Source organism: Hippocampus zosterae, chromosome 14 (genome assembly GCF_025434085.1).
Source record: "Hippocampus zosterae strain Florida chromosome 14, ASM2543408v3, whole genome shotgun sequence".
Taxonomy (NCBI): domain Eukaryota; kingdom Metazoa; phylum Chordata; class Actinopteri; order Syngnathiformes; family Syngnathidae; genus Hippocampus; species Hippocampus zosterae.
This window is the reverse complement of record NC_067464.1, coordinates 4,172,827-4,198,256: the sequence shown is the minus strand read 5'-3', so window position 1 is coordinate 4,198,256 and position 25,430 is coordinate 4,172,827. Positions and strand designations below refer to the sequence as shown.

General features: G+C 42.5%; 2 protein-coding genes and 2 long non-coding RNA genes across 4 annotated transcripts; all 4 read right to left on the bottom strand.

Annotated features, from left to right (window-relative positions):
• Positions 1-4,915: 4,915 nt before the first annotated feature.
• Positions 4,916-5,502, bottom strand: LOC127615355 (uncharacterized). The gene is made up of 2 exons (XR_007966900.1): positions 5,317-5,502; positions 4,916-5,086 (listed from the first exon to the last, which is right to left on the bottom strand). It is a non-coding gene; the product is annotated as an uncharacterized LOC127615355 (long non-coding RNA).
• An 11-nt stretch (positions 5,503-5,513) lies between these two features.
• LOC127615354 (transcription factor 7-like 1) lies at positions 5,514-12,145 on the bottom strand (the record flags this gene model as incomplete). Its single annotated transcript, XM_052087086.1, has 7 exons — positions 11,646-12,145; positions 8,644-9,051; positions 7,536-7,597; positions 7,231-7,305; positions 6,984-7,152; positions 6,786-6,893; positions 5,514-5,621 (listed from the first exon to the last, which is right to left on the bottom strand). Coding segments are annotated over exons 2-7 (897 nt in total), but the record flags the coding sequence as incomplete, so codon positions are not given.
• Positions 12,146-15,428: 3,283 nt separating this feature from the next.
• LOC127615150 (uncharacterized) lies at positions 15,429-24,860 on the bottom strand. The gene is made up of 10 exons (XM_052086722.1): positions 24,662-24,860; positions 24,047-24,587; positions 23,603-23,728; positions 23,106-23,386; positions 20,673-20,741; positions 19,646-19,690; positions 17,733-18,080; positions 17,648-17,665; positions 16,470-16,576; positions 15,429-15,890 (listed from the first exon to the last, which is right to left on the bottom strand). Exons 1-10 carry the CDS (start codon positions 24,708-24,710, stop codon positions 15,861-15,863), a joined length of 1,614 nt encoding a protein of 537 aa, XP_051942682.1. The 5' UTR covers positions 24,711-24,860; the 3' UTR covers positions 15,429-15,860.
• On the bottom strand, positions 21,335-22,721 carry LOC127615356 (uncharacterized). The gene is made up of 3 exons (XR_007966901.1): positions 22,615-22,721; positions 22,454-22,527; positions 21,335-21,679 (listed from the first exon to the last, which is right to left on the bottom strand). It is a non-coding gene; the product is annotated as an uncharacterized LOC127615356 (long non-coding RNA).
• Positions 24,861-25,430: the final 570 nt, after the last annotated feature.

Below are 25,430 nucleotides of genomic sequence, written 5' to 3'. Positions count from 1 at the left end.
AAGGCCGGCTCCACCGAAGCCTTCTGGTAGTTGACCAGGGCCACCAGCTGTAAGGATCGGGGGCCGCCCGATACTCGCTTGTACCACTGAATGGTGTCGCAGTTGGGGTAGCTTTGCGTGAAGCTCAGCGTGATCTCGCCGCCATCCGCTTTCCTGAAAACGTCACGGGGTGTCTGGGAAACCCCCCCATCTTCACTGGATTGTGCCCCTAAAAAAAAGACACGGACATGCATCATCAACAGTTCCTGATTTTATTTTATTTAGCTGGCGATAGGGAGCCGTACCCGTCATCCAGACCAAGTTGGCCACCAAGATAATGAAGCGATGTTGTGGCGTCATCCTCAATATGTGACCAAGCAGCGGCTCCGTGTTCCAGGAAGTCAGACAGGAAGTGACACGGCACCATGCAGGAGGTGCGTCAAAGACTATTGCCAGGTGGAACAACTGCAGACTTTTCAATCAGTGCGTTAGTTTCTTCCTGCCTCCTAGACTCAAGACTCAGGCATGATGTTTGTTTTTCGGTTTCACAATCTCGGAGCAGCTCTCCAGCTGGCTCTGCCATGTAAATCCGTTACAGACTACGGGGCAACTCTGAAGAAACCGCATTTGTCTCCTTGCATTTATTGAAAGGATGTCCCCGATACACGATCTTCCAAGCGGGTGTTTCATAACAGTGATGAATCCTCAAAATGGGGCATACCATGGCCTCTCCTAGACTACTAGGACCTCCCAACCTACTCATAAGTAATCTTATCCGATTGGCAATGAGGTTCTTTCAAGGTCACACTCTTTGTAACCACAATAAGAGTAAATATGGGATTACTTGGGAACGTTTATTCAAACACGGTGCTTTCCAAAGTCTCAATGACAATTTTGAAGAAACAAGACTGATTTCACTGATCTTATCTGAACCGTCTGGCTGGTAAGCAACCGCTGGATGAAGCTCTTATCGTAATAGTGCTCTGGATCTCGGCGCATGATGGCAACAGGAGGGGCAAAGGCGGGGGGGGGCGGGGGGCTTGAGGTTTGATAAGGTTTATGACTTGATGTTATAGCCCTAGACCACACCGTGGTGACTAGCTGCACAGTAATAAACGCCGCTGCTGTACGCGTGCAGCTCAGAGACGGTGATCTTGCACGTTTTACCGGCTTCTGAGCTCCCCTCGAATTTCACATTCTTCTCGCCATCCTCAAAGGTGTCGGTTGCATAGTACCTGTAGCCGATGAGCCGCATGCCCAGGCCGCGCTGCTGGTACAGCAGTATCTGGTTGTAGTACGTTATATTGTGTAAACACTCAAACGTAACCGTGCGGCCCACTGCCTCAATGAGGTCGGTGGGGTTTTGTCTGACATGCTGTCCTGAAAGACAAAAAAAAAAAAAATTAAAAATCACCAAACTTACTTTCGTAAAGCCAGAGTAAGCATTGCTCAAACAGAACCCACAAAATAATGAGCTTCGCATAGCGTCGCCGTGCCGTTGACGTCCATGTTACCTGAGAGAAGAGTAACGCTGGCAGCAACGCTAAGCAACGGCAGGTACATCGCGTCGTCCGCTTCACTTGAGGGTTGCTATGACGCACGCTCGCAACTCATCTGATAAAAGAGCAGCAGCCGAAGACAGCGGATTGGCTGAGAACCAGTTGGCTTGTGGCGGGGAAATGTTGCTGTATCAAGCGCAAACTTCACAAGGCCTTCAGGCGCAGGACTGCAGGCGCCATTCAATTGAAACGACACGATCGATTCTTTAAATTTGATTTTGAAAGAATCGGAACCAATCACATTTAAGATTCAATATGCAGGGCCCGTTAGAATATTAAGGGGGAGTCGGCATTTTCCAGTCCTCTGATTGGTTGAGAGAGACTCAGTGGGATTCATTTTTCTCTCTCTCTCTCACACACACACAGTTGTTTTTTTGTCAACAAACTGAGGAGATGTAGCTAGCTAGCTAAGGGAGTTTGTTCGCTCCCTGGCACAAAAAGTGGGTAGCGGTCCCTGGCCAGCGAGAGCTAATTGCAAGCAAATTCAGGAAAACCAACACAGGGAGATATATAGAGTATTAACTTGACTCCTACATAATACAGTACGACATAGTTCTCAGTTTTGTCAGGTCTTCAACAATTAATCTTGAAATATGTATGATGTATTTAGAAACAAATCTGGCATTTCAACTTTGATGCCACTAAAACCACCTACATTTCGTTTGTTAAAGTCAATTTAGTCCCAATTTAACCCAACGGTTTTCTTTAAACTCATGTTTTTGACAAATTTATCTTGCATGTCTGTCTGCGTGTAAGCAACCAACAGATGTGCCCCCCCCACACACACACACACACACACTCTTAAGAGTGCTCGGATTGGTTTGATCCAGGTGCGATATTGTATTTGGGGTGTGGGGTGGGGGGGGTCATGAGGGGGTTATCAGAAAATGTTGAAATGGGGAACGTGGGCTTTGTGTGACATAAGGTTTATGATTTAATGATTTCGAACAACACTGCACCGTGTAAGCTTGCTGCACAATAATAAGTAGCGCTGCTGCTTGGGCTCAGCTTGGAGATGACCATATTGCATGTTTTGCCAGGTCGGGCACTGCCCTCAAGCTTTATCTGGTCATAGTCAGGCTCCATTTGGGTATATTCGTAGGACATGTACCCAATGAGCTGCATGCCCACAATACCTTGCTGATACCACAGTATCTGGTGGTAGGTCCTTAAGTTGTGAGAACATTGAAGTGTGACCGAGTGTCCCACTGCCTTAACGATGTCGGGGGGTGTTTGTAAGACATTCGCTCCTGAAAAAGAAAAAAAAAATCACCAAAATAAATGTTTGTTAGCCTGGAGTGAATAAAAAAAAAACATTAAACTAGCATAAAGCGGCCGTGGTTATGATGGACAAGGTTACCTGAGAACAGGGTAACGCTGGCGGCAATTCTCAGCAACAAGAGAAATATCATGTCTGCTGGGTCATATGAGGTTATAATTCTAAATGATCTCGTCTGATGAAGAGCAGCGGTCGACTCGAGGTGATTGGCTGAGAGCCCTGCGGCTCCGAGCCTCTTGTTAACCCCTAAACAGCCTAAATTTCTTGTTTTAGTTACATATAGCTTTTCATTATTGATGTAATATTTTTTTACATTGTTAATTATCATCATTTTATATTTGATCATTATATTATTTTATGTTAGTAACCTACATTATATTCTGTTTAATAATTGCTGAAACATTTTTATGTTGCTTGCATCTGATTGGCGAAGAAAAGCAGGAAGTGGTTTTGTTACCGGAAAAGGCGCGTTCGTTCGGGAGTTGCGGAGGCGCAGACGTTGAAAAAAATAAAAAGATTGGTTACCCGCCTGTCACGTTGCGGGGTGATGGTGGTGGACCCCAAAAAGCAGGCAGGAGAGAGGAGCAGATTGTCCTTGACGAATTGTATTTAAAACAAAGAAATCTAAATCCAAAACAAAGTCCTGAAAAGAAAAAAAAGAATCCAAAGTAGCAAACAAAACCATGACTGAAACAAAAACTATCAATAACCAAAACACTACCAGAACAAACATGACAGCAGCAAAAGAACAGCAACAATGACCCGACATTTTAAACCATTACATAATGACATAACGACCCAACAGGTGTGCAGCTGTTGCCCTACAGTGCCACCTGTTGGTCCCAAACCAAATCATGACACGGCCAATCGTAAGCCATACATGTAATTTACATTTAATCGGCGTATTATAATTTTAAAAATGTTTGCTATATACTACTAGTACAACACTTAATGTTTTATATTTTCCTTGAGTGTGAGAAATGAAATACCCAAAAGGAACACTCGGTGGAAATTTGAAGTATTTTGTATTTTCATGAGTCTTTTATCCTACTATTTCTTAATTATTTTAAAATTAGATATTTTTCATATTGGATTTTCCATTAGTACTTTGGGAAATTGTACCTGAATCTTTATCATCGGTATGGTTTGAGCGTCTTTGCAATGGGGGAAATCTTGCCTCTATCGCCTTCTAGTGGGCGCCACGGGTAAAACTACTTTGATCAACCAGGCCTTAAAATAATTTGACCATTGGGTCCTGTTTAAGCAAGTTGTCCATTATGACATTCAAACTTTAAGCAGTGATCCATCCGCCCTTTTTCAACAGTGTAGTCACTGCTGTTTGGTGACGCGGTGGACAACATATTAAATATGGACAACAGGAAGCAAGGAAGGGTAAAGTTCTAGGACCATCTCCAAGCAGCGTGATGTTTCCTAAGACTTTTCACAGACATGTAGTTAAAAAAAAAATGGCTTCTCTGCCTTGCACATCAGCTCGGCGACTTTCCATCCTCCAAGAGCCAGCTTCTAGAACCAGGGATCGACCGCCAGGGTCCGAGCCTTTGGAGGACACTCAGAACACCAGACCTATTTGGCGCCCCCCACGGGTGGTAAGGGGAATCCACATTATATTTTCAGGCTACAACCGGCTGGGCTCGCCAGGCTCAGGACGGTGACCCGGTGACCCGGTGACCCGTATTCAGGCGAGGGAAATTGTGAGCCAAATTTTATTATACTTTCAAAAACAATGGTAAGACTTTTCTCAATTTTTAGAACAAATTTGACTTCACAAGTCATATTTGGGGGAGTAAAGTTGAATATTTTGAGACAAGTTGCATATTAAAAACAAACCCCAAACAATTCACATGTAGATTTATGTATATTTTAAAGACATAAAAAAAACCTTTGAGAAAGTCGGGAGGCTTTTTTGTCCAAAACATTTTGAGAAAAACTGAAGTTGCGTATTTGAGAAAAAAAAACCCTGACAAAAAATTGTTTTTTACAATGTCGATTTTACAATTATGTTTTTGAGACCCCCCCCAATCTCCACTCCCCCCCACCCCAAATATTCCCCTCAAAATATATCTTGTGGATCACAAAATGCATTGGAAAATATTTATTCATTCCTTTTCTTCCCGCAGACGCTGCCACGTTGATCTTTCTCAGCAGCAAAAAGACATCATGGTGTCCGTCACCGTTGTCTCGCTTTCCAACGCCACTCACGAATGCGTCCTGCACCCGAGTGTCCTCCTCCTGACCTACGCCGTGTGTCCTCCAATTACACATGATAAAAAAAAAAAGTTTTTGTTACACCCAAACAAAAACGACTTCTTGATGTACGGCCAGGCAAGTTTTGTTTTTCAGTATTTACTGTGCTTTGTTTAAACACGTTCAATCAAGAAATGTTCGGATGTTTCCAAGATGAAAGTAAATTCGTAAAAATACGCGACCGACTGTTGAACTCTTTCTCGAAGAGGCAAGTTAACGGGTGTTCAGGGGTACCTCGCTTTACAGCCGGGGGGGAGCGCGAGCCCAATCCGTGGTGATGTCAGCAGCCACGCGTGTGCGCATATGTGTGCGTCTCCCCAACGACGCTCTTGTGGTAGTGTGACAGCGCATCCTCGCTGGGGGCGTGGCCCATGCCGCCGCAGCACCGTTCCGCCACCGCCGCCGCGCCGTCCTCGAGTGACCCTGTGACGAGACACATTTGTGTGGGTGTGCCGACTTGTCATGGCGGCGGCTGCGAGATACGACTTACTTGGGCCGCTGGTGCTGTGCCTGCTGCGATCGCGTTTCCTCTTTTTGCCCTGCCGCACAGAAATAAATCTCAAATCGGTTTCGCTCAGTCGCCATTGTCCGTGTAAAAGTGCTTCGCTTTCCGTTGCACCCGATTAACACGTGGTCATGATATCATTTTCTACTCTTTTCCTTAAAAAATATTCCAATATGATGAAATATGCGGTCCGGTAGTCGAGTTTTTAGCACGTCGACCCCACGGTGAAGAGGTAAGCGGGTTCGATTCCAGCTCCAGCCTTCCTGTGTGGAGTTTGCATGTTCTCCCCTGCGTGGTTTTTTTCCGGGTACTCCGGTTTCCTCCCACATTCTAAAAAATGTGCATGGCAGGCTGACCGAATACTCAAAAAATTGTCCTTAGGTGTGAGTATGAGCGTGGATGCTTGTGCCCTGCGATTGACGACGCCTGGGAGCCTACTCCAGGACCCCCCCCCCCCCCCCCCCCCCGCGATCCTTGTGAGGTTAAGCGGATTGGAAAATGGATGGATGTGTGGATAATGATACGTTACCCTAACACATTTGAATCATTCACAATGTTTTTCATCTTCCGAGCCGCTTGATCCTCACTAGGGTCGCGGGGGTTGCTGGAGCCTATCCCAGCCGTCTCCGGGCAGTAGGCGGGGGACATCCTGAATCGGTTGCCAGCCAATCGCAGGGCACACAGAGACGAACAACCATTCGCACTCACACTCATACCTAGGGACAATTTAGAGTGTTCAATCACGCCATGTTTTTGGAATGTGGGAGGAAACCGGAGCACCCGGAGAAAACCCACGCATGCCTGGGGAGAACATGCAAACTCCACACAGGGAGGCCGGAGCTGGAATCGAACCCGGTACCTCTGCACTGTGAAGCCGACGTGCTAACCACTGGACTAACGGGCCGCCACTCATTCACAATGTACATGTCCAAATTATGTCAACCCAATGAAACCAAAGGATTTTTTTTGTCCAGTGTCCTGTCTAAATAAAAAACTCATCCATAGTTCTAGAAGACAAACAGTTCTATTATAATACTCAGAAGTATGAAGTGAGGACGTTTTAAAAAGTCGGTTGTGCATAAGCCATCTCTACAGGGCTTTAAGCAAGCACACTGGGCCTCATTTTTGACCAAACCGTTTGTTTTTTCCATCAACAACAACAAAATGTTACATTCCGTGAAGTGTTTTTAAGCCTTACATAGTTTTCTGTGCAGGACCAGTCAGGATGCTGCAGACTGTGGAGGATTTTGTGCTCTTCAGCTTGCTGGTAATACTTGGCTTGCAGCTTTTTGGGCAGCGACTTCCACTGTGGAAGCCCACACAACAGGTCCTCACACATGCCGGCGCGCCGGATGAGAATACACAATGGAGGGGGGTGGCGGGGGGGTTACTTTACCATCCTGCCCAGGATTTTATTGACTGCCGCCGAGTTGGTGATGTTGAACTGGGCGACAACGTTGGGACTCTGTTCTTTGCGAAAGAGCATGAAGGCGTTGGGCGGCTTCTTGATGTACGGCCGGTTGGCTTCCTGCTGGCCGTAACATTGGCTTTTGCTGCTACTACAGCTACACACACACACACATGCACGGACGCGCATGATTAAAAGTGCTGCAAGAGTTGATTTAGCTCGTTTTTCGACTTACATGGTCTGTGATGCTTCTGTTGGAGGTTCAATGATGTCAGATGACGAGGAGGCCCCACACATCAACTCGCCATTACTACATGCACACGCATACACACAACACGCTATAGACTTTGATCAAGACTAACCAAAAATAAACATGAGTTCACCAATGTCAAAATTAAGGTTTTAAAAACCGTGGGAATATCAAGTAAAAAAAATAATAATAATTATGCGTTCGAACATGGGTGTCAAAGTTAAGGCCTGGGGCCCAGATCCGAACACTACTTAAAAGTTCTCAGCGCTCGTGTTGTTTTTGTCACTTACAGCCTTCCAAGAAGAGGTTGGTTCATGCCGTCGTGCGCTGGCATCACTGCGATGTTGTCATCCTGGGGAGAAAGCGCAGGTGCACACACAGAGAAATTTTGCAAAGGAAGCAATGTCCACTCGAACCAAGATAGCGTTGTAATCTGGTTACAAGGTTTGATAAGTAGTGGGTTGGTCCAATTTTGGACTGATTTTTTTTTGGTTGGTTTTTTTGTGGGTTTTTTTACCTAGCCGTTTTACACTCTGAACAAAAATGTTGAGTCACAAGCAAAACAAAAATTTTTTTTGGTACAAAAGAGGCCAATAGTGCATCAAATTAGTAGTAGTGCGTCGGTCCAATTTTTGACCCCAATTATTGTTGTTTTTGTCCCAGCAGTTTTAAGAGTACACTCTAAAAGCAGGTGAGTAAAAAAAAAACAAAACAAAAAAATTGTGTCATGTGACTGACCCAACTTCTCGCTTTGTTGCTCGGGGGTGCTGGAGCCTATCCCAGCCGTCTTCGGGCAGTAGGCGGGGGACACCCTGAATCGGTTGCCAGCCAATCGCAGGGCACACAGAGACGAACAACCATTCGCCCTCACACTCACACCTAGGGACAATTTAGAGTGTTCAATCAGCCTGCCGCGCATGTTTTTTTGGAATGTGGGAGGAAACCGGAGCACCCGGAGAAAACCCACGCAGGCCCGGGGAGAACATGCAAACTCCACACAGGGAGGCCGGAGCTGGAATCGAACCCGGTACCTCTGCACTGTGAAGCCCACGTGCTAACCACTGGACTAGCGGGCCGCCTCACCACACAACTATTAGGTTGATTTATTGAACCCAAAGAGTTGGCTCAAATGAATAACCAACTGGGTTTTTTTGGGGGTGTTCTACATTTGACCGAACTTTTGGGATGAAAAATGAAACAACACCCAAAATTGGGTCGGGCCCTTTTTTGACTCTGTGTGGGTTATTTTTGACCCAAGTGCTTTCAGAGCGCATGATTACTATACCTGAATACTTTTGTCCCCCCCCCCCCCCCCCCCCCACACACTCTCACATTTCTTTAAATGCGCGAGTAGCTTAAATAAGAGCCATAACAAGTGCGGGAGGGTGTGAAGGTTACCAGGTCTTGGACGTTGATGGAGCCCGGTTGGCCGCCCAAGTAGTCGGGCAACCAAAAGTCATCCAGAACGTTGGAGAGTTCATCGTCTACATCCAGGGGCTGGCCCTCCATCAGCAGCTCCATGTGATCTTGACCGCTCGCCAGGGGCAGCAAATCCGTCGCCCCTCTGTGCTCGCTCGCCGCAGTTGCAATGGCCAGCGGACGGGTCTCTTCTTTCGGGGACGGAGGGGACGGCGGGGGCGGCAGTGGCTGCGGCAGCGGGATGTTGGCCGATGAGGTGCCATACAGGATGGCGTCGGCTGTCTTCATGATGTTGTCCAGCAGCTTGTCCCATTTGACATCCTCGTCGGTGGAGAGCGTCTGAAACTGTTCCATGCTGTTCACTCCTGACCGTCAGGCGCTTAAAATCTCCTGAGACAAAAAAAAACAAAAACAAAAACACTTGAGTGAAGATCAAGCCCACCCTGGCTGCATTCAAGTTAGCTCTGTGAAGCACTACATTAGCAATGGGACCACGCAAGCTAATCATCAAACCCAAGATCTAATACAATATCCGTAACTGTTATACTGGAACGCTAAAGTTATTTATGTCCGCTAGCCGCTAGATAAGACTTCTGGCTGGAGCCAATAGGTCTGTTCTGAACAAGAATCAATCACATGTTGTTTTTTTTTTTAATTTATCCTTTAAATCAGGTGTCACCAACATTTTTGAGGGTGAGAGCAACTTCATGTGTACCGATTGTGTGAAGGGCTACCAAATTGATACACGTCTGAAATAACATATTTGTCCAAAATACCTTCAATAATATGAGGATGGGTTATTTTTAATACTTGATGATTTAAATTGTCAGACTTTGATCGTGTTTCGAAATGTCTCACAGTACTGCCAATGTTTGCATTTTTAAATCATAATTTCTACTAGCAAATCACAATGTCCAGGCACTGGCGGGCTACTCAAGTGGTCTTCACGGGCTACCTGGTGCCCGCGGGCACCATGTTGGTGACCACTGCTTTAAATACATTATAGGCAAGGCAGCTGAGAACAGATTTGTTTATTGTTTTATTTATTTTTTGAACATAAAACATATACAGTAATAATTTGACAGAAAATAAGATAGATAAAAAAGTCAAAAGAAAGAAATCAGTCTTCGTTCAACACAGTTATTATGTTCAAGGGAGTAGGATGAAGTAAAAAACTTATCTAGTCCGAGCCCGTTATGTGTTTATATCTACTAAATCATTTTTATATCAATCAGAAAAGAAAAAGTAAGAAGAAGTCTCCATTAAGGCTCATACTTTACCCTTAACCGTGATATTTTTACAACTTTTGGTTTGTATCGGGATTATATACATCCTCACCCTGGCACTCTTGTGTCAATTTCCTCTTGTATTCGTAATGGATATTTCAATACCTTTATTTATCAATTTAGTTCTGATTTATCATTATATTTAATGTTTAGAATTTATCATTTTAACTCTGATTGATGTAGGTTGTTTGTACTATTTTTTTTAAATTTGTTTTTGAACTCAGCAAGCGATTTACTCATTTTTAGGTCCGTTTCGAGATTATTCCACAGATTAACACCGTTGCTAGATACACTTCTTTGCTTGATGTTTGTTCTTGTTTTGAGTTTTTTTGAATAAGTTGGCACCTCTTAATTCATAGTTGCTTTCTCGAATTTCGAAAAACTTCTGAATGTTTTGGCGGAGCAGGTTATTGTGTGCTTTGTACATTAATTGGGCGATTTTAAAGTCAACCTGGTCATAAAATTTCATCGTATTTAATTTGATAAATAGTGGATTTGTGGGTTCCGTATATTTTGATCTATTAATAATTCGAATTGCTTTTTTTTTGTAGTTTGATCCTCATTTTCAATGCAACCTGGCTGCAGACAACAAAGTAAACGAATAGAAAACACAAACACAGTAAATGGCTTCATTGTATAGAAAAAATAATATGACTGATGTTCCCCCCTTCAATATTGTCATTAAAAAAAGAAAAAAGAATGACTGATGTCCTCCTCCTTCAATATCGTCAATAAAAAAAAATTCTCGCCCATGTAATTTTGTTCCCACAAACACAATCAATAAATGTTTCTGTATTACAATAACGGCATTGAATCAATTAAGAAATGTTAACTTACAATCAGTTTGACCGGCAGTCAGTGTCCACTTTGGGCAACTTCATATATTATAAAAATTGTGTGGCATAAACACAAAAAGAATTCAGATTCAGAATCAGATTAAAATGATGCTGAAAATGAAGCAGTTTCCCGGCTAAAAAAAAATACAGCCTTTGCAATTTATAAATTGCATTCAACTACACTGTGATGTTAGTTTGAAATTAATTCATTCCAAACCGAAATACAGTTGCATTGTTATGTAATACATTACATCATAGTACACGGTGATTAAAAGATTAATTAACAATTTTAAATCTGCCTCTCACTAACTTTTAAAATAATGATGCGAGCCTGACCATTTGTTACTGGATGTTCCAATGGGGGTGTTATGGAGCTTTGGTAACTAATTTCACTATTTGAGATTGACAAAAGTATTCCGAATTTTGGCAAGTAATTTCACTATCACTGGTCCACAAAACAATCATGAGCTCCACTACAATACCAATTGCATGCACATTTAAATACACTTGCTGTATCCATTGTTGATATGAATGGAAATTGAGCCCGCATCAGATACAAGTGAATCAACTATGTGAACCACATTATCCATGGTTGCTAAACTAAATATAAAATTTAACAACAAATCTGGAACCCCTCCACCACCAATGGCACAAATACGTAGGGGTGTGCAATTTACTGTAATGTGAACTGGAATTGACCTCGCAGGAGCTTGTATTCAAATCAGAAATATGACCCCATTACAAATCGCAATACAAGAGCTGTAACAAAAAATATTTCAATATGCATTATCAATTTGTACTTGGTAGTACAACTTGTAATATGTCAGTGGAGACACATTGGACATGTTGCTGTACTCACCAGCTGTACTCTCATCAAGGTTCCTCCCCGACCCCGTGGAGTGCAACAAACTCCTAGACTTGCTTGGAGAGATACGTAGACGTCCACCCACAGACGTGTAGGACAAACTGATCCCAAAAGCTTCTTTAAAGTCATCAAAGCGCTTTGTTATGTCACTCGACCTTTAGGTTGAAAGATGCCCCATTTGAATATAACAATTTTATTCAGATTACAGCTCCGAGACCTCCGATAAGGATGTAGAGCTAGTGCGCTAGAACACGCCATTAACCCCCCCACACCCCACCCCAAAGATCGCTTTGTCTTCATTTTGGTTGACAAATCAGCAAAGTTAAAATCGAACCGACTAAATTTGAGGTGACAGTTAGCTGGTGGCTAAGGTGCTAGCCGCTTGCGCTGTTAGCCACGCTGGCTTTTTGAGCAACTTTAGTGACATCCACGTTTATGTTCAAATTATGCGGGTGACAGATTTGTCTCGTCAATCGCTTGAAACATAACATATACCATATATATTGTATTTAATTGAAAGATGTTTGTTGTTTTTTTCCTCTCTTTCTCCTTTCTTCTTTCTGCATACATTCTTGCTGCTGGAGGCTGTAAATTTCCCCAGTGTGGGACAAATAAAGGATATCTTATCTTATCTTACCAGATTAAAATAATGATCACATTCGCCTCCATTATGATGCTGTTTCGCTTGTCAGCTGTTACCTTTTGTTGCACTTTATATCCAAATTAAGTCAAAATTTTGAGTTTATAAAATATAAACGTTCTTTATACTAATGTTTAATTGAATAATGAATTATTATGATTATTATTTATAAATTATTATTATTATTTTATTATTGGCAACCACTTCTGCTGGTGTACCATGAGCCATAATGCTAAACACGTTGGTCCAGAATCAACGCTGCCGCTCCGACGGCCATCTTGATCCAGTTTGAAGGTTGCATTGTGCTGCACTTGGAGCCACAATGGTGGACAAGATGGTCCGGATTCACCTGCTCCCGTCCAGAATTAGCCGCCCTGGCGGCCATGTTGGTCCGGTTTCAACGCTGCCCTCGGCTACACTCTGAGCTATCATGGCAGATACGTTAGTCCACTTTTGCGTAGAAAGGTGACGCGACGATTATATTACTCGGGGAAGAAACACTTTTATGTACTGCAATTATCGTGTTTTTTCTTTTTAGATTATCGTATTGGTATTGCATCACGCTTGGTCAAACTTGCACAAATGAAGGCAGGTTGCGGTGAACCACGTTGGTCTTTTATGATGTGTACCAAATTAAGCGTAAAAAAGTTAAACAATGGTTGACGTCTCATTCTGAAAGAGTGACTCGGTATTGACGGGCAATGACGTCACGCACTGCGGTGGCTACTTTTTTTCAAAGATTCCTGAAATCATTTCTGACTTAATTTTTATTGTTTGAAATGTTGAACAATAAAAATAAAGTCAGTCTTTACAGTGTGTTCATAAAATGAGCTATTGACAAGTGGAAAAATGGGGGACAAAATTCATTTCTGTGACAATTCTTATATAAAAACCTCACAATAAATGTTATTCAAAGCTTCAGATTTATTTGCAAACAATTTAAGAGGACAGTTATTTTTTTCATATGATAGTACTTTGTACTAGTAAATTTTGTTTACTAGTCAAACAAAATTCATGAACGTGTTATTCGTTTCTTTCCAGATGCAATTACAAATATAAAAAGAGCGACAAATCTGGAAATACATTCTTTCAAGGCAGAGGTTCAAAATAACATGTTTTTTGTTGTTGTCGTTGTTGCTGCTCTTTGAAATTCTTACGGACATGAACACTGAATTACCTAACTAATTTTAATAGGGATATGGAATATGGATTTAACATTTGATTGAAACACATAATTTCATATTAATGTAACACAGAAGCATCGGAGAATTTCTTTTTCGGTTTATCTCCGAGATCATTAGTTAAACTTCAAAGGAGTCCAGTTGCAAAGGTCTTCCCAAAGCAAATCTCCATATAAAAGGTATTGAAATTAATCGATTGAAAGCCAATCCCATAGAAAAATGAATCAACAACGGTTTCAATTATTTAGTTATCTTTCAGTCTCTCGACAGGAATTAGTATGATTTATTTAGTCCTTGGAAGCAGACTGATCATCTTTTGCGTTTGATTTGCAAACATCTGCTTTTACTTTGAAAAACAATGACCCAACCAGTAACGGAATCACTTTCATTTTCAGGCCTATATTTCAGTATAAATTGTATTTTGATGCCTACAACTAAAAAAAAAAAAAACCTTGGCAACTTTCACTTTTTCATGAATCTTGCACGTGCATATCATGCGTCTCTGCAGTGCTGGTAAATTTTGCAGATGAGCACAGACCGACTGTCTACTCTTGGAACGTTTGAAGAAGCCAACTGTGACATCGACCCGGCAAATCTTTTCCACAGAACAAACTGTTTGATTGGCCCATTATGTTTGATCACATTAAGGCCGACCAGAGTACACTAGCTGCACGCACAGTGTGTGACATTGGCTTATGTCGAAAAAAATAATGTGTGACAGCGTACATATTTCATCATTACTTTAAGAGCAATCGATCACGGGTATGCATGACATTTTGGGTTGGATCTGGACCACGGTGCGCCATTTTAAGATATGTTTTTAATGTTATGTGTTGTTTATTATTTTATTTTTAATTTGATTTTAACTTTTTTTAAGCGCTTTGTTACAGCTGTAGTTGTTGTGAAAGCACTATATAAATCAGGATGTATTGTATTGTATTGTGCACTGGTTATTTGATGTTCGACTTTTAAGAATACCGGTACTACTGAATCATTAGCTTGCTTGGTCACAATACTGTTGATACATAGTTCACTTGACATATCATGACCAAAATTAAAGGTTTGCAGCACTTAAAATAGAAAGATATTGTACTGCATCAAAGGCTTTGTAAAACAAGAAACTATTTTTAAAAAATGAAGGGATGAAGTGGTGATCTAATATCTATCAAATCAAGAACAAGTACGATGTGACAGTTGGACATAAATTCTGTTTAAGATTTTGGCTAGAAATTATTTCTTTCTGACCTTTTTGCATATAAGATGATTCTCTAATCCATATTTAAGAGTAGTACCGGTAATTGGGCTGCGATTTTTTTTGCATCAGTGATCCGCACTGTTTTGTCATGAACGAATGACTCCACTAGGTGGCGCCTCAGTACAGTGCAACAGCCAATCCTTGTGAGTGAGGAGGGACGTTTCCTGCGTTGGCCACTAGATGGCTGCAAAAATACGAACTCGATGAGGAAATCCGTCTTTGCACTCATCTCATCGAAATAAATCAACAGGAAACGGGTGGAAACGTGTGTTGAATTCATTTGTCATGTCATTTAATACAGTACAGATGGTTTGAACAAAACTAATTCTAATACTTATTTTAGATTTTTTTAAGTACACCTGTGCAAGTAAGACATATTTCATTTTATTAAATGCTTGTTTTATGCATAGCACTTCGCCACAGCTGCAGTTGTTAAGTTGTTCTAAAAATAACGATTATATTTATTTGTTCTGAAAATCAATAACTTTGAACTGATAAAAGCAATAAACTGACGTCACTTCAAAAAATGTCAATTCAAATGATGCTTTATGATTTTTGTGTCACTATATCCTTGTAAAGTTTACATTACAGTAAATGATAGTATGCACATATTTTTTTATGGCTGTCAATGTTTTAATTTCTGATAATTTTCATTCTCTCACAATGGAGAGCTAAACTAAAAAAAGAGCAACAAGTCAATATCAAGCGTTAAACATGATTTGGATTCATGACTTTATTTATGTATTGTTGTTTTTAAATATTCTTTTTAACTCATACCACACGTGGCAATGAATTGATGAACTATGCAACCAGGGGCAAATAAGAACACAACTATTTACAAGCTCACGTGTAAGTAGAGTACAATATGGCACTTTGCTGAGAGGTGCGTGCAGGTGCAGCATGCAAACGCCGGAGGTTGTGGTGAAGTGGAAAGTTTTTGCTTTGTCGTTTCCCAGCGCGATGAGCAACCGTGACCACATCCCGTCTACTTCATCAACATTATTTGACTCAACAAGAGCAAGAACAACAGTTAACTTTTCAAAATAACAGTGTCTAGATTTTGAGCTATAAAACACAAAACAGCCTCGATGAGTTTTTTTTTTTCCGCACCAAGCTCCTTTATGGCAAGTCAACTATGAATGGCTCCGTTTTGCAGATCGACCCTGAAACAAAGGGGAAAAAAGCCGTTTCATTGACTTTGTCGGCAGTCTCCGCACACATGCCGTAATTGGGGCAAAAATATGGTGATAGACATTGCCTACCAAATTTCAGGATGCAAAGCATAAGTTGCTTTGGGGTGCTGGATTTTTTAAAAAACATTTTACTGTAATTAATTTGACTGATGAATATCTAGGATGATTCGAATGGGTACTTCCGAAATAACCACTTGGAACATAAATGGCAGACTTTTTGTGTCTTTTCAGGCATGGCTTAACTTTTTGTGGGTTTACTCGTGATAGACAAATTTCAGGTTCCGAAGTGAAAACTGGTTATGGGGAGCATTTTTTTTTGTTTTTAATTATAGCCGAACCAAATAGCAATTTCAAACCAAAACGTCAGGCTTCCTGTTTTTTCGTGAGACTTTATTGGGAGTCTACTCACGATGTCAACAAAATTTCATGTCGCAAAGTGAAACTATATTTTTGGGATGATATAAAAAAAAAAAAGAATAAATCTGGAGGCTTCTAAACTGCTTGCTTCAAACAAAATGGCAGACCTTCCGTGTCTTTCGAAGTACCAACCTGACGTCTCCACAGCAAGAAGCCGACGAAAGCTGCGTAGACGCTGCCCTTCACCAAGAGGACGGCGTACGACAGCTTGGCACTCTGCGCCAACTTCAAATATCTCGCTGCACGCAAACATCAACACATTTTAGTCAAGATATTTTTAAACAATAGCTAAGACGACAGGAGACTTCCAGAAAAGTATCGAGAGATGACCTGAAAAGGCAATAATGCCCAAAATTTGTTTATAAGAATCATACATATAGTGGTACCTCGACTTACGAAATTAATATGTTCAGGAAGAAATTTTAAAACTAGAAAATGTTGTAAGCAGAGACGGCGTTTTGCATGTAAATGCCCTAATCTGTTCCAAACCCGACCAAAATTCAGATATAAATGTTTCCTAAAGCATAAAAATGCATCAAAATAATGTGAAAACATAACATAAGAATGAAAATGATGCTCATTTAACTTTTAACTGCGCCCGCATCGTTTTTTGCCCTCTAGTTCATGTTCTCTCTCAGAAGTGTTTTTTCCCCTGACGATTTTTGTCAAAAACTGATCCAAGGACGTTTGATTTTGTTGGCTTTTAACAATCCTTCGAAAATGTCCAAGGCAAACATCAGCATTGTGACCGATCGTCTGCCTGGTGAACACTTTTTCCGGGTGATTCACATTTACGTTAAACTATCGGAATACCTCATAGCCCGAGGGGGGCGAATGACCCACATGCTGGATAGTCACATGTCAATCTATTGAGTTATCTCCACACAGACTCTCTCGTACGGTAGAGGTCTCTCTTAGCCAATGGGCTGCCAGGACGATGTCGGTAATAGCCAATGGCAGCGCAGCTACAAGTGCGTTGCGTTCAGGAAACTCGGAGCTTTCAAATCTTGACATTTCTTTCGTAACAGGAGGCAATATTTTCCCGTTGAGGCGTTTCGTAACTTGGAAAATGTCGTAGAAGGAGATGTTCGTAAGTAGAGGTATCATTAAATAGTGATAAATAAGAATAACGTGTCGACATTAATCCAGCAAAATCTGTGGGTGGGGAGGATAAAACGAGTTTGCGTCTACTCTAAAGAGTTGCACAGGCAGCATTCCAACAGAATAGCAATTTCTAAAAGTACATGGTGAATTCGCTTACATGCATGCATGCAATTATTTAAAATATGACCAAAGGAATGTATATTTACCTCTCGACCACTTTTCACCTGATGAAAGACAAAAGTTGAGTTAATAAAGCATCTTTGGAGCCGGGCCTGTTCTTACCCTTCTTACCTTCAATGCCGTACAATGTTTTCTCACGCTGGATGACGTCTGTGCCGTCAAAGAAGCTGACTAGGCAGGTAAAGCTTCTGCCAGGTGTAAACCACTCGTCTGCCGCCACCTGCAACCTACTGGTCATCTTGTAGAAGGCGCCGTCCGGCAGGGCGGGGTAGTCCGTGGCCACGCCCGTTTTGACGGTTTCCCCGTCGATGTGCCAGGACATTTCCACGTGGTCCGGGAAGAAGCCCGTGGCGACGCACACGAGCGTCTTCTGAAGCCCCTCGTTGTCCTTGCTGCGACACTCCTTCCGCGAAGGCGGCAGCAAGGTGACCGTGGGCAGTGCGATGTCGCGATCCGGTTCTGGAAGACCCAAAACTCATTGATCACAACAAGCAGCCTGGTTTGGTTCACTTTTATGTCCTGTTTTTATATAATATCTCGTTTACTAATTTTTACATTGTATTTTCTTATTGTCTGTCCTTGGGTGGCATGAAAGGCGCTTTTAAATAAAACGCATTATTATTATTTTTACTTGCCGGTCGCCATTTTCAAGATTTGGAAAAAAAAAATCTTCCCCTGAAGTCAGTTGCACTTTGCAACGTGACATGATGGTTATATTCCAACCACCCTCACAATAAGTGGAATCCGCGATATAGAAATACAATACACCGTCATTCACATTGCATTTGATTGTAAAGTGTCCTTGAGTGTTTTGAAAGGTGCTTATAAATAAAATGTATTATTATTATTATTGCCCAAGCCATTTTGAAAGGTTTTGGGGAAAACAATTCAATATAATTTGAAAACACGAATCGTTTTTTTTTTTTTAATTCCCTCTTCTGCTTACTTGTTCACCATCTGTGTGGCGTTAAATATTTTGGTTGGGTATAATCATCGAGAATAGAAGAAACGTATCAAAATCAAACTCGATCGACATATCTGTTATAATTACACCCGTAAAAAAAAAAAAGTCTCACCGAGGCATGCTCGCTCGGCAGGTGACAAGAAGTCTGTTATTATTTTGAAGCGGACACGATCAGAACATTTTGGCACTTTTAACCATTGTTTCCGCCTAAAAAATGTATCTCTCAAATTCCAGTCATCGACAAATGGGTGACCCTAAATTTAGCATTTTTTTGTTGTTGTTGGCCATTTAAGTGGGGGTAGAAGCTGGTTGAAAAGTTTGTTTTCCAGCGTTTCCAGACCAAAGTCCCAACAATTGACCCACGGACTTGATGTGGATGAGAAACAGAATAAACTACAAATTTAAATTACCATTTTTCAGAATGTTTTTTTTTGGGGGGGGGGTTCTGGTTAACATTTTAAGCACGTTTTCACTTTTGGTAGCCAAACTCAACCTTTTAAGACACTCCGGTTTGGTTTGACCCTTCTTACCGTTTTAGGGAGTTTTTAAATCAAACTTCAGTTTGGTGCGGTGAATTTACTTTGTGTTGATGGGAAATAGAAGTGAGTTCTCTTTCCAATGTGTCAAGGCTTTTTTGAACCCTACATTAATTCGAAAGAGAATTTCCGTTGGTTCACACATTTTTTTTTTTTTTTTTTGCTTGGAGCGCACCTGAACGTTACAATAAACTGTGCAAACTTCAAATGAACTTCAAATATCTTCTTAAGCAGCGGCGTTCACAAAAAAAAAAAAAATAAGACCAGAATGATACTGCTGCCAAACAAAAGTGATCAACTATAGCATAGGAGCATTCCTAACTGTGATGATGAGTGTTGTCTTTACTCGAAGCTGCCCCCCCCCCCCACGTAAAATTTTCCGCTAATTTCACACGAGAATACCGGCCAGTTTTACACAAACTAACGCAGCAGGAAGAGGGCCGGCATTCATCATATCGACGAAGGGACTGAATGCATCAAAGGGAAAGCGTTGACATTTTTTCATCGTGTTGTTTTCTTCTTACCTAAAACGCTCAATTTCGTTCCTGGTCCGAAGATAGCTTCGGAGCCTCGGCACGTTGATATTACCCTGCTACTAAAACTCCCTCCCCAAGGCTAAACGTGGACTTTGAATGATGCCATTCATTCGTTTTTCCATGACTAGACTTTTTTTGTGACACGCTGTTATTCTTATTCTTTAAAAAAAACAACAAAAAAAACAGCATTACTTACCTAGCACGCTTAGTATTGCTCCACTGTCAAAGCAAAGCTCCGAAGCTCTGGTGGCACAGTACTCGCGTGCCTTGCGCCAAATGGCCCAGGGTGGAAGCGAGTAAATGACGTTAGCTCCACTGGATTTTACACCCAATATTATTGGATTGAATTTTAACCACGCGCTCAAATGAGCAACATCTTGTCTGCCAAATATGCTCACGTTTTGCCCTCTTCAAAAGTTGAAACTTTCTTTTCGACACACGTGTGCCCGATACTGAAAGCATGACGTCTTTCTACTTAAAAAGCAGATGTATATACCTGAAACTGTAAGCCTGGTCCCTGGTCCAAAGAAAGCAGGCCGAGTGAGGCTCACGGTGATCCCACTCGAAGGCCAAATGCTTCCTTCGCCCCCCCCCTAAAACTTAATTAAAAGTTAGCAGCCATTTTGTCTCAGTCGAAACACTTTGAGCCCCTCGAGCTCGTTTCACTGAGCAGCACGACATTTGTGACACCTGCCTGATGATGCATGATTAAACCGACCCCCCCCCCCCCCAAAAAAAACGCTCATAAAATACCTTACCTTTTACGTCCACACCCCTCAAGTACCCAAAAAGGCTCCGGAATTGGCAGGTTCAAAGGCGACTAGTCAAGAGGATGAAAACACTTCAAAAGGGCCCAAAAAGAAGCGTCGCAAGGTCCACATTTTGTTCATCTGCAAAAGCAAAACAAATGTCCCCAATGTGTACAAGCAAAAGTATAAAGCCGATTAAAAAAAAAGGTTTGTCACGCCGAGGTATGGCGGGGAGGTTTTTGTACAGCCCCTTTACGAGCGTGTACCACCGTGTAACCCTGTACCCACAGTGTTTGCGCTTTGCACAAAAACGCAGCGTGTTCTAGCCCACCTTTCTGCAGCCACAAAACAGATCATATCTCGACGCCTCATCTGGCGACGCGCGAGAGCGTCGAGTCGGGTCACGCCCGTCTGTAAAGAAGCTCAGAAACCTTCCAAAGTGGGGTCAATTCCATATCACTCAGCGGATTTTGATTTGAATGAAAATTGCTTCGTTATAACACATCGCAAAGTGTAAAATTTTAGTTCGATTGAAGCTGGACAGCTTGCGGCCCACTGAATTTTTATTTGTTGGATAAAAAAAATCCTTAAAAACCCTTAAATACTACTTGGTCCTTTTTCACAAAAGGAAATGGAATTCAATTAACTAAAATATGCATACATCTTCCAAATTTGGAGTGAATCTCGCATAGGTTTTTGGAAGCATCAAAGACAACAACAAAAAATCTTCACTGAACCAATCATTCGCATTTTTGTAAACGCCAAAGATGATTTGGAGTGTACAATGAAACAAACTGTTGTTTGGAAACTCTCAAAGAAAAGGCTTTCATTAGGCTAACGTACGTGATTTTTCACATACAAAATCATTCAGTCAGAAGCTAACGTCTTTCGGTCTGCGTTGAAAGCAAACAAACGGTCCTACTTTGTAACAATTTTGAGTGTTCAATGACCTTTGGTGGCCCATTTTGTGAACTTTAAAAGACTTCTTGGTAGTCCATCAGAGACGAGAGTCTTTTAATGGAGCTAGCTTGGAAACGCGCGCGAGCACTGCAGGATGGAATTACTTATCCATGGAATTTATTTCAATGCGTGTGGGCTTTTTTTTTTGTTTTTTGTTTAAACCACCGCGATTGTCCAGTAAAACGAATAACGGGAGGCCACTGGATTTGATTAACACAACTTTGGGGTTTCAAAGACCATTTAGGGAGAAAGAGTGAGAGAGAAAATGGACACCGTCCCACAGCAGCAGCACTTCGCTCTTTGTTTACTCGGCCTCAATACCGTAGTGATGTGTCGTTCGCGAACGAGCCGGCTCTTTGAAGTGAACGATGGGAGCCGGAAGGGGAGGGTTACACACACACACACACACACACACACACACACACACACACACACACAGTTTTTATTTTTGTAGCACTCCATGTTGCGTATGTTCCGAAGAATATAAATAAAACCATCTAAATAATAAATATTTGAAATAATGATGCGGCCCGGTATCCAGTGGTTAGCACGTCGGCTTCACAGTGCAGAGGTACCGGGTTCGATTCCAGCTCCGGCCTCCCTGTGTGGAGTTTGCATGTTCTCCCCGGGCCTGCGTGGGTTTTCTCCGGGTGCTCCGGTTTCCTCCCACATTCCAAAAATGTGCATGGCAGGCTGATTGAACACTCTAAATTGTCCCTAGGTGTGAGTGCGAATGGTTGTTCGTCTCTGTGTGCCCTGCGATTGGCTGGCAACCGATTCGGGGTGTCCCCCGCCTACTGCCCGAAGACAGCTGGGATAGGCTCCAGCACCCCCCGCGACCCCAGTGAGGATCAAGCGGCTCGGAAGATGAATGAATGAATGAATGAAATAATGATGCAAAAAAATTAATAATAATTTATAATAGTTTTTTTGCATCAGTACTTCATTTTACACATAATATTACGTTATTTTTGGTATTAAATTAATATAGGAAACAAAAAAACTGAGGAGCCATTTGGGAGCGGCTCTTTTTAGGGAGCCGAATCAAAAGAGCCGGCTCTCTAAAAGGAGCCGGAATTCCCATCACTACAATACCGATTAATTGTCTCATCATATGACGCATAGGCTGCGCGACGATAGCTAGCCAGGAGCTAGCCGGGGCTACCGTCAGAGCATAAAACGAGGGCTGCCTTCTATGCCACCAACACAAGTCGCACTCTGAAGGCAGCACTGATGAATGACAATTACCGTACAGTAGAAGGTTTTCTAATCAAAAGGTTTAAACCCTACTTGGCGGTTTTTCACTTACCACGGCTGGTTCTGGTCCCCATTAACCGTGATAAGTGAGGGATCACCGGTTGTGTCCATCCATCCATTTTCCGAACCGCTTGATCCTCACTAGGGTCGCGGGGGGTGCTGGAGCCTGTCCCAGCCATCTTCGGGCAGTAGGCTGGGGACACCCTGAACCGGTTGCCAGCCAATCGCAGTCACCGGTTGTGTCGGTTTTACAAAAGCAATCGTGAAGCTAATGTAGTCGCCAACCGGCAAGCCCCGCGTGTTGTTCATAAACCAAGAACTGCTCCCGAAAAGACGGTCGGACAACACTTTGGCCTTGGAGGAAGTTCGCGCTCTCCTGACACGCTTCGCTGCGTTTGAAGCGCCTGCTGAGTGACGAGGGTTTTGAGAGCACCTTGCCATCTTCCCGTGTCACCGTGTGCTGGTTGCGCAAAAGTACACACCTGTGTCCGACGCCCTGACGGAGCCAATGCTGAGAGAGCCTCTCTGCGTGTCCGCGCGGCTTATTTCCAGCCGAGTGTCGTTGCGCTCGTAGAAAGGCTCGTTGCCCACGTGGCTGTACCCGACCAGCTCGATGGGCCGGCGACCTTTGCTCTGGCGGTACCACAGCATGATGTCCTGCCTTTTGTCGTCATGGCTGCACTTGAAGTCCACCGGGGATGCCTCATGGACTATTTTGGACCCCGGCAGATCAAAGCGTATGGCCGTCAATCGAACTGCGGGTCAAACACCGTGTTAGCTACTTATTTGAACTGGAGCAATTAGTCGGCTTTGACAATTGGGTTACTTGGAAGCGAGATGAGAAGAAGTCCAATCAGGGTGGTGGACATGGTGGTGGTGTGGATTGGAGGAATTTGGACGAGAAACCACCAGCGGTTCGGTTGAGTCACGGTCTGAAAGCAGCTCATTCGAACACTGGACACCGCTTCATTATTCACACCGTCCTTGAGAGTTTTCGGCGAATGCATCGCTGCTGGGTGCTTTGCCGCCCCCTGCTGGTCGAGGCCGATCAAGACCATTTTGATCGTTCAGCGGAACCTCAATCTTCGTGGAGATCAAGCCAGACCTGTTGCGAATAGCAGAAATTTCACAGGTGAAAATTTTAAGAGCAGTTCCGCCTTGAGATACGAATTTAATTTGATCTCGGTGGCCAGAGACTCGTGTCTCAAATCACCTTTTTTTTTCCTCCATTGTAATGAATGGAAATGGCATTCATTTATACAGGTGCCATGATTAACCGATGAATTGCCAACGTATCAATGATCACATTAATCGCTACTTATTTTTTGATAACTGATGACACCCCCCCCAAATGGATTTTTCAAAGGTAATGTTTGTCGTCTGACTTTTGAGATTATACACTGGAAACAAATACTTTGCGGTTCAACAAGATACTTGGCCTATGAAGATGATTCCCTTTCCGTCACCTGTCAGTTTGTTTTTCGATTGACTTGGTTGTGCTTGCCTGCGTTGAGATGCCGTTTTGCCTTTGTGAAACCAACATGAGACTCGACAATGCCTGCGGCGGAGCCCGATGCCACAGGTGTCGGTTTTGATATTAAAACCCAGATAAGCCAGGGTTGCCTTTTTTGTGACGGCTGGAGGGCCAAGATATATCACCGTGCGTGCTGCGCAGAAGTACACCGCGCTGTCATTGATGCGCAAGTCGGCGATGTTCAGGTTGGACTGTCGGCTGCCGTCTCCGCTAAATCTAAACTTCCCTCTCCAGTGGTCCTCGACCGCAGGGAACTTTTGATTGATGTAGCCCAAAAACTCCATAGCACCACCTCGATCTTGTTTGTACCAAAGGATTACGTCGTAATCCGTGATGCTGTGCGAGCAGCTCAGCTCATTGGTGTTGTCCGTGACTTTCTTCATGAGGTACGGTGGCGTTTGGTGCACCGTTACATCGTCTGATGTCACTGCTGTGGGAAAAGCACACACAGGTTGTTAAAGCCTCGCTGTGTAGTTTTTCTCACGGATGTTCCCGATTCCTCACCTGTGGTCTGCACCAGGATGAGGATGAGCACCGTCGCAATCATGTACATTGGGATTGTGAGCGCTCCACTTTGCCGGTCCGGTTCTTGAAGATGCAGTTGGATTTCCGGAAGAGGTGAGACAGATTTCCATTTATCAAGACGAACGGTATACCCAGAATGCTCCTTAACTTTTGAGATGTTTACCGCCCTACTTTTGGTGTAAAAGTAGGGCGGTAAACATTCTCAAAATGTGGCACACGGGCACCCACTAGTGGTAGGTGAAAGAATCACTGAAAGTTTTTGTTGGGTGGTGTTAAATTTATGTTTATTTTTGAACGACTGTTTCGTTTTTAAACCTTTATTAAAGTACAGGTGTTAGTCAAATTCTGTGCAATACATTTTAATGACCCTTTAGTGTCTCAATATATTATCGATGTTGGAAGATACACGCAAAGACTGAGAGCTGTGTACTACTCCTTTAAACATATACTGTAGTTGTGATAACAATTCTCTTTTCCCTTTTACAATTTTATTTATTTGCTATTTTTTGTTTTAAAATTATTTTTTGTTCTAAAATTATGTGTATTTAAAATAATTTTATTAAAGTGAAGACACTTTTGCCAATTTATTGCTGTATTGTATATTTTATATGTTCAATAAACTATAAATAACAACAACCAATTGTCGAGGCATAGTTTTAAACAATTTTTCACTATTTTAGTTTTACAATTTTTTTGGGGGGAGGGGAGCGATGGGGAATAAAACGTGACAACACTTTCGAATCCGGCA

Coding starts and splice junctions, on each gene's coding strand:
- LOC127615150 (XM_052086722.1), bottom strand. CDS start 24,710: ATGTACATGATTGCGACGGTGCTCATCCTCATCCTGGTGCAGACCACA. Junction 23,729..24,046: donor ATAGGCCAAGTATCTTGTTG/AACCGCAAAGTA, acceptor TATTCGCAACAG/GTCTGGCTTGATCTCCACGA. Junction 19,691..20,672: donor GGGTACAGGGTTACACGGTG/GTACACGCTCGT, acceptor CAACGTGCCGAG/GCTCCGAAGCTATCTTCGGA.